This window comes from Pteropus vampyrus, unplaced genomic scaffold (genome assembly GCF_000151845.1).
Source record: "Pteropus vampyrus isolate Shadow unplaced genomic scaffold, Pvam_2.0 Scaffold669, whole genome shotgun sequence".
NCBI classification, from domain to species: domain Eukaryota; kingdom Metazoa; phylum Chordata; class Mammalia; order Chiroptera; family Pteropodidae; genus Pteropus; species Pteropus vampyrus.
In genome coordinates this window covers 87,495-101,697 of record NW_011889450.1, presented here as the reverse complement: position 1 = coordinate 101,697, position 14,203 = coordinate 87,495, and the positions used below count along the sequence as shown (strand labels likewise).

The window sequence follows — 14,203 nt, the reverse complement described above, 5'->3', positions numbered from 1 at the left end:
CTCAGGGGCATGAGCAGCAAAGCAGTGGCCGTGCCTTGTGACCGCTGACCCGACGGCGCAGTCAGGGGGCCCAGGCGTGTCCCCTGCGCTGTCCCGGGCCCCTCCCTCTGTGGCGCCTCGGAGGGGTGCTACGTCCTCCTGTGTCTCAGATGAGGGGACTGAGGCCCGGGTCACACGGCCAGCGTGGGGCCGCCAGGACTCTGAAGCAGGCTGCTGGTTCCTGAGTCCGCGGTGGGGCACACAAGGGTTCCTCCCTGCTGACCCCGTCCTCACCCGCACGGCAGGGAGGGCCCGCGTGTTCCTGGCTGGCGTGACATTTCCGGCGAGGTTTGAATGGCCCCTTTGTCCAGCACTCGGCGCCCTGTCGCCCACTGCTGCGTCCCAGCTATGATCAGGACGTGGGGAGGGGCACAGGGCCCCGTCCCGTGTGCTTGGTGTGTGTTTGGGGTGGGGGCTCAGGCAGGAAGCCCGGGTGGAGGGCTCAGTGCGTCACGTGGTTGGGGAAGGGGCTGTGACCACGAGCAGCGTGCCAGGTCTCCGGGCTGCAGCCGCAGAGGTCGTGGGGAAGACGTGCCCCTCGCAATGCTGGCGCACCCCCAGGCACGCGTCAGTGCCGTAACCCCTGGACACGTGCCTCTCGCGCTGTCTGGTCCTCTGAACGGAGAGACCCAGTTCCCGGTTCTGGTCTAGATTTGCTCTGAGCCCCCCGAGGGAGACATCACAGGTGCTAAGAGCAGTTTCAAGCTAAATTAAAGGATCCCCCGAGGCAGAAAATTCAGCTTCACACCGTTCGCTAGAATTATGACTCTAATTTTAAGAAGAGTGTGTCCCCTTCCTCCCGTACGAAGTCTAATAAGATGCTGCAGGCAGTGTGGCCAGGGACTTGCAAACGCCGCAGACAAATTACTGCTTCTGAAGAGACAAAGCGGCTGGGACACATGGCGGGGCCCTGTCTGAGTGTCCCCGTGGCCATGCAGGTGTGCACGCGTGGGTGTGAGGGCGCGCACTGCCGTTGCCGTGCAGGTGTGCACGCATGGGCGTGAGGGCGCGCACTGCCGGTGTGCACGCGTGTGTGTGTGTGCCTGCACGCACGTCTGTGTTGGTGCGTGTGTGTGTGTGCATGCGTTCACTCGTGTGTGCATGTAACGTGTCTTTGTTTCTGTTTGTGTATGCATGTACGCACCTTTGTGTTTGTGTGTGTGTGTGTGCGTGTGTGCATGTGTGTATGTGCGTGAGACAGAGAATCATAGCAACTGGCCTGTCCAGCGTGCCTGACCAGGACTTCCTGAGCACGTGTTCTGGGCTCCGTCCTGGGCTCCACCTTGGGACAGCTACTTAACCTCTTGTGCCTCGTCCCTGGGGACTGTAAGACGGGTCTCCCTCGGGTTGTCCTCAAGGCCGGCTGACTAAATGGATTCAGGGCGCCTTGCACACAGGAAGTGCGCCGTCCACGCCGGCCCTTAGGTGCAGCCCACACCCGTGTCCGACCCAAGGCCAGGCATTTGGACAGGCTCGTTCCCTTTATGCCCAGAGCTGCGGGGAGGGCGACCGGCCATCCCGGCCTGCCGGGTGCAGGACCTTCAGTGCTAACACCGGCACGGTCAGCCCCACCTAACCGTGCGCCCGCTGCCTGTCCTGGTCAGGGGGAGGTGTCCTTGCCCAGCCGGCACCCCGCCTTGCCGAGTGGCATCTGGACTGTCGGTCAGCCCTCCCTGCCATTGTCCCAGCCTGCTCCCTTCCCCCCACCCCATCACAGCCTGCCCGTCCCATGTCCATCTTATTATGATCCAGCTCTCTGCGACTCCATGTCGTGACAGTGGCCGTGTGAGCTGCCGTGGTCCTTACTCCCAGACTCCCCCGTTCTAACAGGGACCCGCCGGGCATGCCGGCTTGCCCCTGGGAGGCGAGGGTACTGGCGGGCGTTAGAGCCACACGGCAAGCTCTGCTTCCCGGCTGGGAGACACCGCCCGGCCTTTCACCCCTGCGCCCAGCCTGAAAATGGCCGTACAATACCAGCCAGTCAGGTGATAGGGGACATTGGGACTCAGGGCCCCACGGCACAGCTCCTGGGCCTTTAGGGGGCTCAGGGAGGTGGCTGAACCCCTCCGCTGTGTCTTTGTCCTTGAGGCCGACGGGTCCCAGCCAGGCACTATGCACTTGCCGTAGGACGGGGTCCCCCAGCGTACCCCCAGAGGCCTTCCTGCAATCACAGAACTAGAGGTGGGTTTAGGATGTGCCTGCCTCACCCCATCCTGTCTCAGGGGTGGCTGCCCAACGGCTCACCCCCCAGGTAGGCCCTGTGCCATACCGCCGGGCTGTATCCAGGGACATGGCTTCCTCCGTGAGGACCACAGCTGCCTCCTGCCCACTGCACGGCTTTGGGCAGGCCGCCTGGCCACTCTGCACCCCGCTTTCTCCTGCGTGAAATGGGGCCAGTGGGCATGCGTAGAGGCCTGTCCCGCACTGAGACCCATGCCCAGCTCTGAGACCCATGTCCAGCTCGTAGTGAATCCCACAGAAGTGTCTGCGACCCTCGGCTGTTGTCATAGTCAGGGACACTTCAAAAGGACCCTGTGGCCACTGTGGGGCAGGCAGTGTTGGTGCCCCTGTCTGGTGACGTGCTGGGCTGAGGGGCAGGAGACGTGAGGAGATCTCGTCAGCCAGGTCGAGGGAGACGTAGCGTCCTGAGCACGAGGCGGTGGCCTCAGGCTGCACGTTCCCGCCTCGTCCCCCCCTTTCTCTCTCGACGCCCACAGGGAAGGCTGGCCCCTCAGCACCCCTCTCTCAGGTAACCGGAGGCCCCAGAAACCTCAGCCCAGAGCGTGGTGGGTGCAGCACTGTGGCCTGACACACCCTCAGGTGCAAACTCGGCAGAAGGGGGACCGAGGCCTCCCCAGCTGGACCAGGTACAAGGCAGAAGAGGTGGGGGTCCCGGGGCATGGGAGCCAGGGTCCCCGCAGCACCTGTGCACCTGGCTTAGGTGCCAGCTCTGTACACACCTGCCTGAGACGCGCCCTCTAGTGGTGCCCGCTGGCATGACAGGCCCACGTCCCCAAGAACCCACCTGAGCCAGGGTGTGCTGCATCCAGCTGCCCCCCCGCCCCACCCCCGCAAGGAGTGGGCTCCCGCCAGGACCCCTCCCGGCTCCCCAGGGGGCCGACCGGCTCTCACCAGGCTCAGAACAGCTCTTGGTGTATTTTTGCACAGCTGGGGCAGCCGCCCCGTCCCCCTTTAAACAGGTTTCCGGGGTGGAGTCACTCAGCAGAGTGGAGCGGCTCGTGCTTCGGGGTTCAGGCAGAGAGTGCACGTGCCCCGACCGCTGGCTGAGTCCTCTGAGCCTCCTCTTCCCCCGCCCACGGGGACGGCGGTGGCCCCCGTCCCATCCCACAGGGGTGGGAGTTGAGCTGGACTCTGCTGCCACCGGGCAGAAGCTGGCAGGGGCTCAAGAAAGCCCGTCCTTTAGCCCAGTCCCTGCCAGCTCCGTGAACTTGGCCATGGAAAGCTGAGGCCAAGCAAGCATCGGGGTTTCCAGGGGCTGAACTGGGCAGGGGAGCCAGCCCCATGTGGCGGGCGTGGCCGTCCAGGAGGGCCATCATGTTCAGGCGGGCAGGGCGGGCCGCGAGCCTGTGCCCGCAGCCCCAGGATGGCGACGTCGGCATCACCAACATCTCCCCCACCCACCCCAGGTAGTGGCTGTGCCTCCCGTAGCCCGAGACAGGCGCCTCAAACCCAAGAGCAGTTTGCTCAGAGAACAGAACCTCTCAGATGCAGCCATGGACCTCAGAGGTCGAGGCCCCCACTTCCTGTGCAGGCGGAAACGAGGGTTCCGGGAGGCTCTGGGGCGGTGAGACCCCGCCTTGCCCTGTGCCCCCTTCCGGGGAGTAGAGCCCTTCTCTGGCCGGGCTGTGGGCCCGCAGCGGTGGGCGCCCTCTGGCTCGGGGCCCTGTGCACCTCTGTGAGCCCTCTCCCTGCCTCCTGGGGACATGGGGACCAGGAAGCCAACGTGCTGCTTCCCCCGTGGACCAGGGAGCCTGGTTTCCTCGGCGGGACCAGCAGCTGCCAATCCCTCCCTCTGCCCATCCTGACCCAGACAGGGCCGTGGGTCATGTGGGTCCTGGCTGGCTGGGCGGGGACTGGAGGGACAAGGCCAGTGCTGCCGGGGCCGGCTGTGGAATCGGACTGTGCTCCCACGGCCCCGCCACCTGACCCCGCGTGCTAAAGGCACATCCCGGACGCCAGGACTAGGGACCAATGAAGGGCCGGGCTCCCGGGTCTGTGTCAGCCGCCTGGGGGGCGGGGCCAGGCGAAGGGGCCCAGCGTCGGGGAGCAGGTGCACCTTGGCTGACCACATGGGCCTCCCCCGTCACTCACCTTCCGCGCTTGGGACAGTCACTCTTTAAGCTCCTGTGGGGAGGTGAACGCGTGAATTGCCAGCCCCCTCTGTGCTGGGCGCTCACTGCTCGGGGGGGATGCCACGTCCGCACCCCAGAAAAGACGGCGGGAGACACGTCAGCCCCCAGGGTTGGTGTAGGGGAGGATGCGGGTGTCCCGAGTCACAGGTCACACAGTCAGCGTTCAGACCTCCTTGGGGGAGGCGGGGGTCCCCCAGATGAGAGGGTACACTGAGGTGAGGAAAGGTGCCAGTGGGGTGTCCGGGCGGGACAGGGGACGCGCTGTGACCAGGACGGGCTGTGGGAAGGTACGAGGCAGGAGGCACGTTCAGAACTGTCCCCGTCACAGGAGGCCCTGGGGACCCATCCCACTTTCCTGAAAAGGGTGTGCACGGCAAGGGGGAGTCCCACACCCCAGAACCTTCCAGAACCCCCGTTTCCGCCTCCGAGCCAAGATGGCCTTGTGCTCACAAACGGGGTCACCACAGAGAGCGTGGGGACGGCAGGACCGTGCGGGGCTCGGCGGTGTATGTGGCACTTGTCCAGTCACAGTGGGTCTCCCCGCGGAGCCCCAGCTGCACGCCAGCGTCCCGGCCAGCGGCGAGGACTTCCTGAGCTCTGTCCATCCCTGCGGCACCTCCTTAGGACCTCGCGAGGAGGGTGTGGCGCGTGGGACGCCATTACCAGGGCCACAGTGGCACGTGGTGGGGCCATGCTGGTCAGGGCTGTGTGCCGGCTGACCTCTCTGCTCCCCCCTGGCCCTGGGCTGGAGGGTGACAATGCTGACCATGCACGGTGACATGGGGGCTGAGCTCTGTGCTTACGACACGGCTGTCAGTGGAAGGCCCAGGCTTGGGGCCGTCTGTGATGGACGCGCCTCGCTGCGCCACAGCCCAAGCTGGTGCCCCTCCCCCACCCCTCCCCCAACCCTCCGTGCGAGCCGGGAACCAGGAGACGGCCGACTTCAGTGGGTCCCCAGGTCCGGGCAGCTCTGCCCCTTATCATCTCTGAGTCACCTGTCCCTCTGCACATCGGCCCTGCCGAGGGGCTCCCCGCCCCCATCCAGCCCCTCGCCACGGCCCGAGTAACCCAGTGTTCGTCCAGTCACGTCTTTGGGGCATCAGTTCTGCCCTAAATGTCCCTGCAGAGTCTTTCCTGCCGTCCACAGCCTGTCCCCGAGTCACCCTGTCCTCTGTGCTGACCCACTAGACGTGCAGAAAGTGTCTTCCCACTTGTCTTTCTCCCTGCGTGGCTCCCCGTGAGGCCTCGTGTTCTCGGACCCGCCAGATGCTTGCTGAATGAATGAATGAATGAATGAATGAACGAACGGACGGACGACGTGTAAGTGACAGGTGAATGACGGATGGCGGAGGCTCAGTGAGCGGGCGGCCCCCGTTCGCACAGGGCGGCCGGGCGGTGGCCCAGCCCACTCCACATGGCCCTGCGTCTCCCGATCTGAGAATTCTGTGACGCAGCCTCACACCAAGACGTGGCGGCCAGAATCTCACCTGGCTGCTCTCGGCCGCCTCGACCGCTGTCAGCGCACAGCTCAATGACACGAGGCACATTCGCCCTGCTGTGTGACTGTCACCACCACCGTCTCCAGGACTTTGCATGCTCCCAAGCCGACACCCTGTCCCCGTGACACACCACGCCCCAGCACGCCACCCCCTTGCCGTCTCTGCGAACCCAGCTCCCACGGGGGCCTCTCGTGAGCAGAGTCACATAGGACTCGTCCTTTTGGGACTCTGCACCAGGAGACGGCCGACTTCAGTGGGTCCTCAGGTCCGGGCAGCTCTGCCCCTTGTCATCTCTGAGTCACCTGTCCCTCTGCACATCGGCCCTGCCGAGGGGCTCCCCGCCCCCATCCAGCCCCTCGCCACGGCCCGAGTAACCCAGTGTTCGTCCAGTCACGTCTTTGGGGCATCAGTTCTGCCCTAAATGTCCCTGCAGAGTCTTTCCTGCCGTCCGCAGCCTGTCCCCGAGTCACCCTGTCCTCTGTGCTGACCCACTGGACGTGCAGAAAGTGTCTTCCCACTTGTCTTTCTCCCTGTGTGGCTCCCCGTGAGGCCTCGTGTTCTCGGACCCGCCAGATGCTTGCTGAATGAATGAATGAATGAATGAACGGACGGACGGACGACGTGTAAGTGACGGGTGAATGACGGATGGCGGAGGCTCAGTGAGCGGGTGGCCCCCGTTCGCGCAGGGTGGCCGGGCGGTGGCCCAGCCCACTCCACATGGCCCTGCGTCTCCCGATCTGAGAATTCTGTGACGCAGCCTCACACCAAGACGTGGTGGCCAGAATCTCACCTGGCTGCTCTCGGCCGCCTCGACCGCTGTCAGCGCACAGCTCAGTGACACGAGGCACATTCGCCCTGCTGTGTGACTGTCACCGCCACCGTCTCCAGGACTTTGCATGCTCCCAAGCCGACAGCCTGTCCCCGTGACACACCACGCCCCAGCACGCCACCCCCTTGCCGTCTCTGCGAGCCCGGCTCCCACGGGGGCCTCTCGTGAGCAGAGTCACATAGGACTCGTCCTTTTGGGACCGGCTCGTTTTCCTCGGCACAGTGTCCTCCGCGCTGAGCCTGTGTCGGGACTTCCTCCCTTTCCCAGGCCGTCCGATGCCTGGGCGGCCACATTTCGTGTGTGCATCATCCATCGCTGGACACACGCGCTGGACGCTTCCTGGCTGTCGTGATGCTGCTTGGAACGTGGGTGCAGACACCTGCCGAGTCCCCGCCGTCACGCCCTTGGGGATGATTACCGCGTGCCGTGACTTCGCACGCTGGGCCCCGGGCCCCGACACGTGCTCAGCCCGTCGGGAAGCAGAGTTCCGATGTGACTGCCCTCGACAGCCTTTGCCGTGGGCGGACTGGCCGCAGGTCAGAGCGTGGCCTCTGCTCTGTCGCAGCCGGTGACCCTCTCTCTGTCCCCTCCATCGCAGGCCGGCCTTCCCTCCCGGCGGCAGCAAGGACGCGCTCTCTGCCTTCGAGCGCCTGGGGCCCAAGCGGAAGCTGTACAGTGCGGTGCCCGGGAGGCTCTTTGTGGTCGTCAAGCCATACCAGCCTCAGGTCGACGGCGAGATCCCCCTTCACCGTGGCGACAGGGTCAAAGGTCAGTGTCCCCAGCGTCCTCGGCTCCTGGGGCAAGGTCAGGCCGGGACCCCTATGGAAAATATGGAGCCCCGGGAGGCAGATGGGGACAGAGGACACTCGACAGCCATTCTCACGGGCGCAGCCTTGGTGTCCCGTCTCCGCTGGGGATGAAACGCCGTTGGGGAAGGTGCGGGGGAGGGGCGGGCGAAGGCTTTGGCGGCCGAGCACCTTTCCGCCTGGGAACCCTGGGGCCTCCAGAGAGGGGTGTTGGGCAGATCCTGGCACGGGAGTCGGGGTGGGGGCGGCAGGCGCACGGTGCAGCACGAGCCACCCCGGAACGACGCGGGGAGGTCCACGGCGTTGGACGGTGTTCTGAGGGCCACCGTGAGCCCGAGCGTCACGAGCCCCTCCCTCGCGACGGCCGATGGTCGCGCTGCTCGTGGACTCGAGCCTCCGCCAGGCTCGCCGCAGGACTCTGCGCATCATCTTCCCGTTCCCTTCACCTCCGCCATCCCTGTGACCCATTTTCAAGTTCACTTTCTCTTTCCTCTGAAACGTCCCGTGAGCTGCGAAGTCCATGCTCGGGACCCCAGCTCGTCTGCACGCATTTTTTTTTTTCTATTTTTATTTTTATTCTTTTTTGCTCAGACTCCCTGTTACTCTGTCGAGGGTTTTCACTCATCAGCAGCACGGGCCGGGGGCTGGCACCGTCGTCCCTGGAACTCTCCGTCCCTTACCGGGTCGCCTCGGGGCTGGCTCACCCGGCATACTTTCCTCTTCAGAATGGGCTCCCTCTTCGCGTGTCCACGTGTCCGGCGACCTTCTGTAGCGTCTGGACCTCAGGAGGGTCGGGGCGTGGAGACCGGCCTCTGTCGGGCTTCTGTCCTTCGCTTTGGCCGGTCGCTTGAGTGACAGCTCTGGGTTTGCACCTGCTCTGCACGCAGGGGGTTCTGGGGTCGATCGGAGATGTGGGGGCTGCGTTTTGCACCTTCTCTGGCTCTTTCCTTTGTGGGGGACACCCCCTGTCTCTCTGGGTGCCTGGTTGCTGTTTTGGACTCGCCTATCTGTGTCTTCGGGCTGTGGAGACCGCAGATCTTTCTCCTGGGGCCTCCCATCTCCAGCCCTGCCCTGGGGAGGCTCCGTAGTCCCGGCCGCAAGCCAGAGAGAGGGCCCCCCGTGCAGCTGCCCGCCCGTCCCAGCGGGCCTGTCTGCTTCTCCACACGTTCCAGCACCTTCCAGCGGTTGCTGTCCTGTCACACTCAGGTTTTATAACTGCCTCCTGCAGTGTGGTCCGTGGGGTTTTTGGTCATCACACCCAGTAGCAAAAGTCCCTGAACTGTTCCTGTATAGTTTAATGCAAGTATTTTTGTAAATCTTAAAATTATGGGTCATCAAATTATGCACCTAAAAATCCCCCTGACCCGCCCCCGTGAATTTTAACACCAGGACGCATCGTGGGGCAAGCTTCTCTTCCCCTGCACACTCAGGAATGTTCGTCGACCCCACCGTCGTCATGCACAGCTGACGCAGGACCTGAGCACAGGAGGTGGCCTTCGCAGGCTGGCAGGCCAGCCGGGGGCGCGGGAGCCAGAGGCAGGTCCGCCAGGGGCTTGTGGCTCCAGCCCATGCCTCGCCGCCGACATCGGCCCCGCACTGTCGGGCAGGGCCCGCTGCGTCCTGAAGAAGCTGGGAAGGACAGGCTCCCGGGGCTCGCCGCCTCTAGGAGCGGTGGGAGCGAAGGCAGAGTCCGGGGAGGTGAAGGATGAGCCCCCGCCGGGGCCTCCCACTCGGGGTGATGAGGAGATGCTGCACAGACCGGGGCGGGGGCGGGGGCGCTGGCAGAGATGAGGACCCGGGGCTCCGAGGGGTCGTGGCGGGGCTGGATCCCCATGGGCGAGGGTGTGAGAGGGTCTGCCCTCACCCTGCAGTCCCAGCAGCACCATCGCCTCCCGGGGAGGTCACCCCAGACTGGGGCCCAGGCCTCAGTGAGGAGTGTGGGCGTGTGGGGAGCCGGGCCTGACTCCCCCGGAGAACAAGCGACAGGGTCGGTTCCTAGATGCCACCTCAGAGGACGCCGTCACAGGCCTTCTGTCTGGAGAGCCGGTGGCCGCCTGGGCCGTGCCCACGGCTGCCCTGGAGACCTCTGTAGGAATCCTGCACCCCCTACCCCCCAACCCTGGGGACCCACCGCGGGGGCAGGGCTTCTGGGAGGATACCCAGTAGCAAAAGTCCCTGAACCGTTCCTGTATAGTTTAATGCAAGTATTTTTGTAAATCTTAAAATTACGGGTCATCAAATTATGCACCTAAAAATCCCCCTGACCCGCCCCCGTGAATTTTAACACCAGGACGCATCGTGGGGCAAGCTTCTCTTCCCCTGCACACTCAGGAATGTTCGTCGACCCCACAGTCGTCATGCACAGCTGACGCAGCACCTGAGCACAGGAGGTGGCCTTCGCAGGCTGGCAGGCCAGCCGGGGGCGCGGGAGCCAGAGGCAGGTCCGCCAGGGGCTTGTAGCTCCAGCCCATGCCTCGCCGCCGACATCGGCCCCACACTGTCACGCAGGGCCCGCTGCGTCCTGAAGAAGCTGGGAAGGACAGGCTCCCGGGGCTCGCCGCCTCTAGGAGCGGTGGGAGCGAAGGCAGAGTCCGGGGAGGTGAAGGATGAGCCCCCGCCGGGGCCTCCCACTCGGGGTGACGAGGAGATGTGCAAAGACCGGGGCGGGGGAGGGGGCGCTGGCAGAGATGAGGACCCGGGGCTCCGAGGGGTCGCGGCGGGGCTGGATCCCCATGGGCGAGGGTGTGAGAGGGTCTGCCCTCACCCTGCAATCCCAACAGCACCATCTGCCTCCTGGGGAGGTCACCCCAGACTGGGGCCCAGGCCTCAGTGAGGAGTGTGGGCGTGTGGGGAGCCGGGCCTGACTCCCCCAGACAACAAGCGACAGGGTCGGTTCCTAGACGCCACCTCAGAGGACGCCGTCACAGGCCTTCTGTCTGGAGAGCCGGTGACCGCCTGGGCCGTGCCCACGGCTGCCCTGGAGCCCTCTGTAGGAATCCTGCACCCCCTACCCCCCGACTCCGGGGACCCACCGTGGGGGCAGGGCTTCTGGGAGGATTTCCGGAGAAACCGAACTCACTTCTTCTGAGGGGGACAGCCCCGGGGGGCCTGCTCGTGACCCCGCAGCACCCTCTCTGGCTTCCGTCTTTCTGCTCAGCCCTGCAGAGGAAGGTCCTAAAGTTTACAGCAGGCGGTCGGAGCCCGTGTCCCTGGGGAAGCACACCCCAACACTGCTCTCGTGAATGAGGGATGCCCGGGGACGGGGGTGCACCTGTTCTGGTTCCCTGGCGATGCGCACGTGGAGGCAAGCCCCTGTGGCATGACTCACGCTGGCCCGTTCCACTCGGGATTCGGTGCAGACGGGGGGAGAGGCGGGGCCCCAGCGCCCCCCCCCCTCACCCCACCCAGAGGCTCGCTGCCCAGCACTCAGCTCCTCCCTCAGTGATGCAGATGGGGCAGGGCGTTAGGGCACCAAGCACGGCCACGGGGGTGAATCACACAGTGACAGCCCCTGCCCAAGCCTGTTCCCTTTGCCCAGCTGATCAAGGCCCCTGAAACCAGGCAGACGTGCAGGGTCCCCGAGCCGGGCAGGCCTTGTCCACACCCCTCCGCTTCCCCGTGCTTGCCTGTCCACTCCCTCAAGCCGGCCGCACACCGCCCCGCCCTGTCCCGTGGTCCCATGGGATAGTAACACACCCCGAGGCCTGCGCTTGACGCCCGTTCAGTGCGGAGCTGGGAGGCGGTGTCCCCGGCCGCTGCAGCTGCACGCTGGCTCGCTGCGCCGCTGTCACGGGCAGTCACTCCGTGAGCCACAGTGCTGTCCCGCCTGGCGAATGAGGAAACTGAGGCACGGAGCGTTAGGCGCGTCCCCGAGCGTCACGTGGATGAGATGTGGCGGGTGCGTCCCCAGCATTTCGTCCTCCACCGACCCCCTAAAACAACAGGACAGCTGTCCACACGGCAAAGAAAGGCAGTGCGGCCCCCTCCCCCGGGCACCGGCCTCCCTCCGTCTCGCCCCCCGCCATGCGGGGCGCTGCCTCCGGTGACCCTCCCAGATCCGATTCCTCTGGGAAATCGCAGCCGCATCCCGGTCAGCAGGATGGCAGTGAGCGTAAGGGGTCGGCACTGATTTTAGGAGGAAAGGCGTTGAGCAGATATGACCGTACCGGCCAGCTGGGAGACCTCGGCCAGCTGGGAGAGCGCCTGTGTCGTTTAGGTCATTACTTCGAATTATTAGGCAGAGACTAGAAAGCTGACATTTCTTGTTTTACTGACCTTCAGAAATCACAGGTCCAGTTGGTCTTTATCTGGCCTTTAAGATTAACGTGAGGGATGGAAGAAGGCATTACGGTTGCCCGGCCCCTTTTCCTGCTGTCTGCCGCTTTGCAGCCTGATAACTTAAAGATTAAGAGGCTCAGAGATGATATTGATGTGCCCATTGCATAGCCACATTCTGAGGGTGTTGGGGACGCCCCCAGCCCGGCACCAAAAGCCTGGAAATAGGACCCTCCCCACACCTCACCGCTCTGAGCTGGCCCTCGCAACCGAAATGTCTGTCCAGACCGCGCCTCGGGCCGCACGCGGGTCCTTGGGACGCCCCCAGCCCGCGTCTCCAGGCTCGCATTGCTCACCCCCGCTCACCCCATCTCGCTGTGGGTGTCCACTGGGGCCCCTCTGCTCACCCAGCACTCGGCCCGGGAAGGGAAAGCCCGGCCGTGTGGGCGGGGACCTGTGTCTGTCCCACCGTGTGTGTCTGAGTTTTCACTGCACAGTGGCCCCCGAGCACGGCCCACCACCCTTTTCCCGAAGGAGACTGGCAGACCCCCACTCCCGGCCAGCCCCAGCAGACTCATGGGCCCTTCACCAGTAAGTCAGCAAGCCCGAGGGTGGGTCTCCTCGTCTTTCAATCCGGCCCTCGTCACTGTGCGTCCAGAGAGTCCAGCCCCTCAGCACACAGCCCGTCACTGCTGGTCTGTCCCCTGCCGCATGTTCTCTTTCTTCAAATTGGTTTAAAAGATCCTGGGGACCCAGACAGGTGGACCCTCTCCCCAGACCTCATCGCTCCTTCTCCCCTTTGAAGTGGCCCGCCCCTCCCATCCTGCCCCCACCGATGGTGGGGACTCTTCTGTCTCGGATGGGACGCCGAGCGAAAGGACAAAGCGGCCACGTGACACGTGGTGTCATAGAGATGACAGTACATCCAGTGCTGCATTCTGTCCCCAAGGGCGACAGGCAGAGGAGACCTGGGGACTGTAGTGCTATGCCCTCGGCATTGTCCTCCCAAGAGACACTTTGCCGGGTCCCCTCGTCCACGGCCGAGAAGGCATGGTCTGCCGGCACACGGACCAGAGCCGCTGGCTCTGCAGACTTAGCCGACAACATGCTGGCCCTGCTCCCGTCGCCACCCCCCGCCCTGCTCACCCCCAGGCCCTCCCGGCTCGGCCCCTCCCCACTGACACTGTTCTTGTCCTTGTCTCTAGTTCTGAGCATCGGCGAAGGGGGCTTCTGGGAAGGCAGCGCTCGTGGCCACATCGGGTGGTTCCCGGCTGACTGCGTGGAGGAAGTCCAGTGCAAGCCCCGAGACAGCCAGGCAGGTAAGGCGTCCCCCCGCCCGCCCCGCCGGGTGGCACCGTCAGCTGGATGGGGCGTGGACAGGGCTGGTGCAGGGAGGCGCAGAGATGGAAAACAGGACCTCTCCAGCTGACCGACCCAGGGCCCCTGGCTTTGTCCAAACCGCAGGTTAGTGCAGGCGGTGTGGGAGCTTTTAGTTACCAGGCTGCTCCGTCCACACTGCAGAAAACGTGGATCAGATGTCTGGCTGTCGGGGGAAAGGGCTCTTAGAGGCTGATTCGATGCGTGGAGCCTCCTCGGCAACCTTGTACAGTCTCGTAAACCGGGGCTTCGCCCTGCAGGAGGCTGCCCCCGGGCCCTCCCGAGAAGGCACGGGCGCCGTCCGTGGCCGTGGGGTACGCCGATGGCAGCTGCGCCCAGGGCCCGCGTGTCCGCGAGGGCAAACCCTGTCCACGGCTCTCAGAGCTCCCCGACGGAGCCCTCGTGAGAACCGCTTTAAAACTGGTCGCCCCGGATGGACCTGACCGAAACGTCTGGAGGAGACATCTTACATAAAACGGCGCCGGGGAAGATGCGAGAGGGGTGAGGCGAGGCTTCGCGTCTCCCGCCGGGGCCTGGTCCGCGGGCCTCCTGGCTTTCGGTGGGATCCGGTGGCCTGGCTGTGCCTCCTGTGCCACGGGAAGGCTGGGGACGGAGCATGCACGGGGCCGGGGGAGGGGCGTGGCGTACGCTCTGTGATTCTGTGCACGGGACCGGCATGCCCGCGGTGTCCACGGTAACGCCTCTTGTAGGCCTCAGCCCACAGCACTGGCCGCGAGGTGCCGCACGTGACGATGGCATCACGTGCGAGAAGGAAGGCATTCTGGGAAATGGCCAGTTAGTTGTGTGCGTGCCCCTCCCCCGTGTGTCCAGGTCCCTTGAGGACGCGCCTCTGTGTCCTGCTCGGTTCCCGATGCGGGACAGGACACGTGCCCGCAGTCCACTGTGCCTAGAGAGGAGGCCACGTGGTGTTGCACTGGACCCGGCCACCACAGGGCTGGCTGTCATCTGACTGCGAAGTGTCGTGGCCGCATGTGTTTGGCCGGG

At 64.9% G+C, this 14,203-nt stretch overlaps 1 protein-coding gene across 1 annotated transcript in view; it reads left to right on the top strand.

Annotated features, from left to right (window-relative positions):
• Positions 1–14,203, top strand: part of LOC111733871 (SH3 and multiple ankyrin repeat domains protein 2-like) — a gene marked incomplete at both ends in the record, with an annotated part of 143,662 nt that overhangs the window by 52,433 nt on the left and 77,026 nt on the right. Inside the window, 2 exons of the mRNA XM_023526001.1 lie at positions 3,709–3,844; positions 7,339–7,508. Of these exons, the coding sequence (XP_023381769.1) occupies positions 3,709–3,844; positions 7,339–7,508 (306 nt within the window). The remainder of the gene's footprint in view (positions 1–3,708; positions 3,845–7,338; positions 7,509–14,203) is intronic.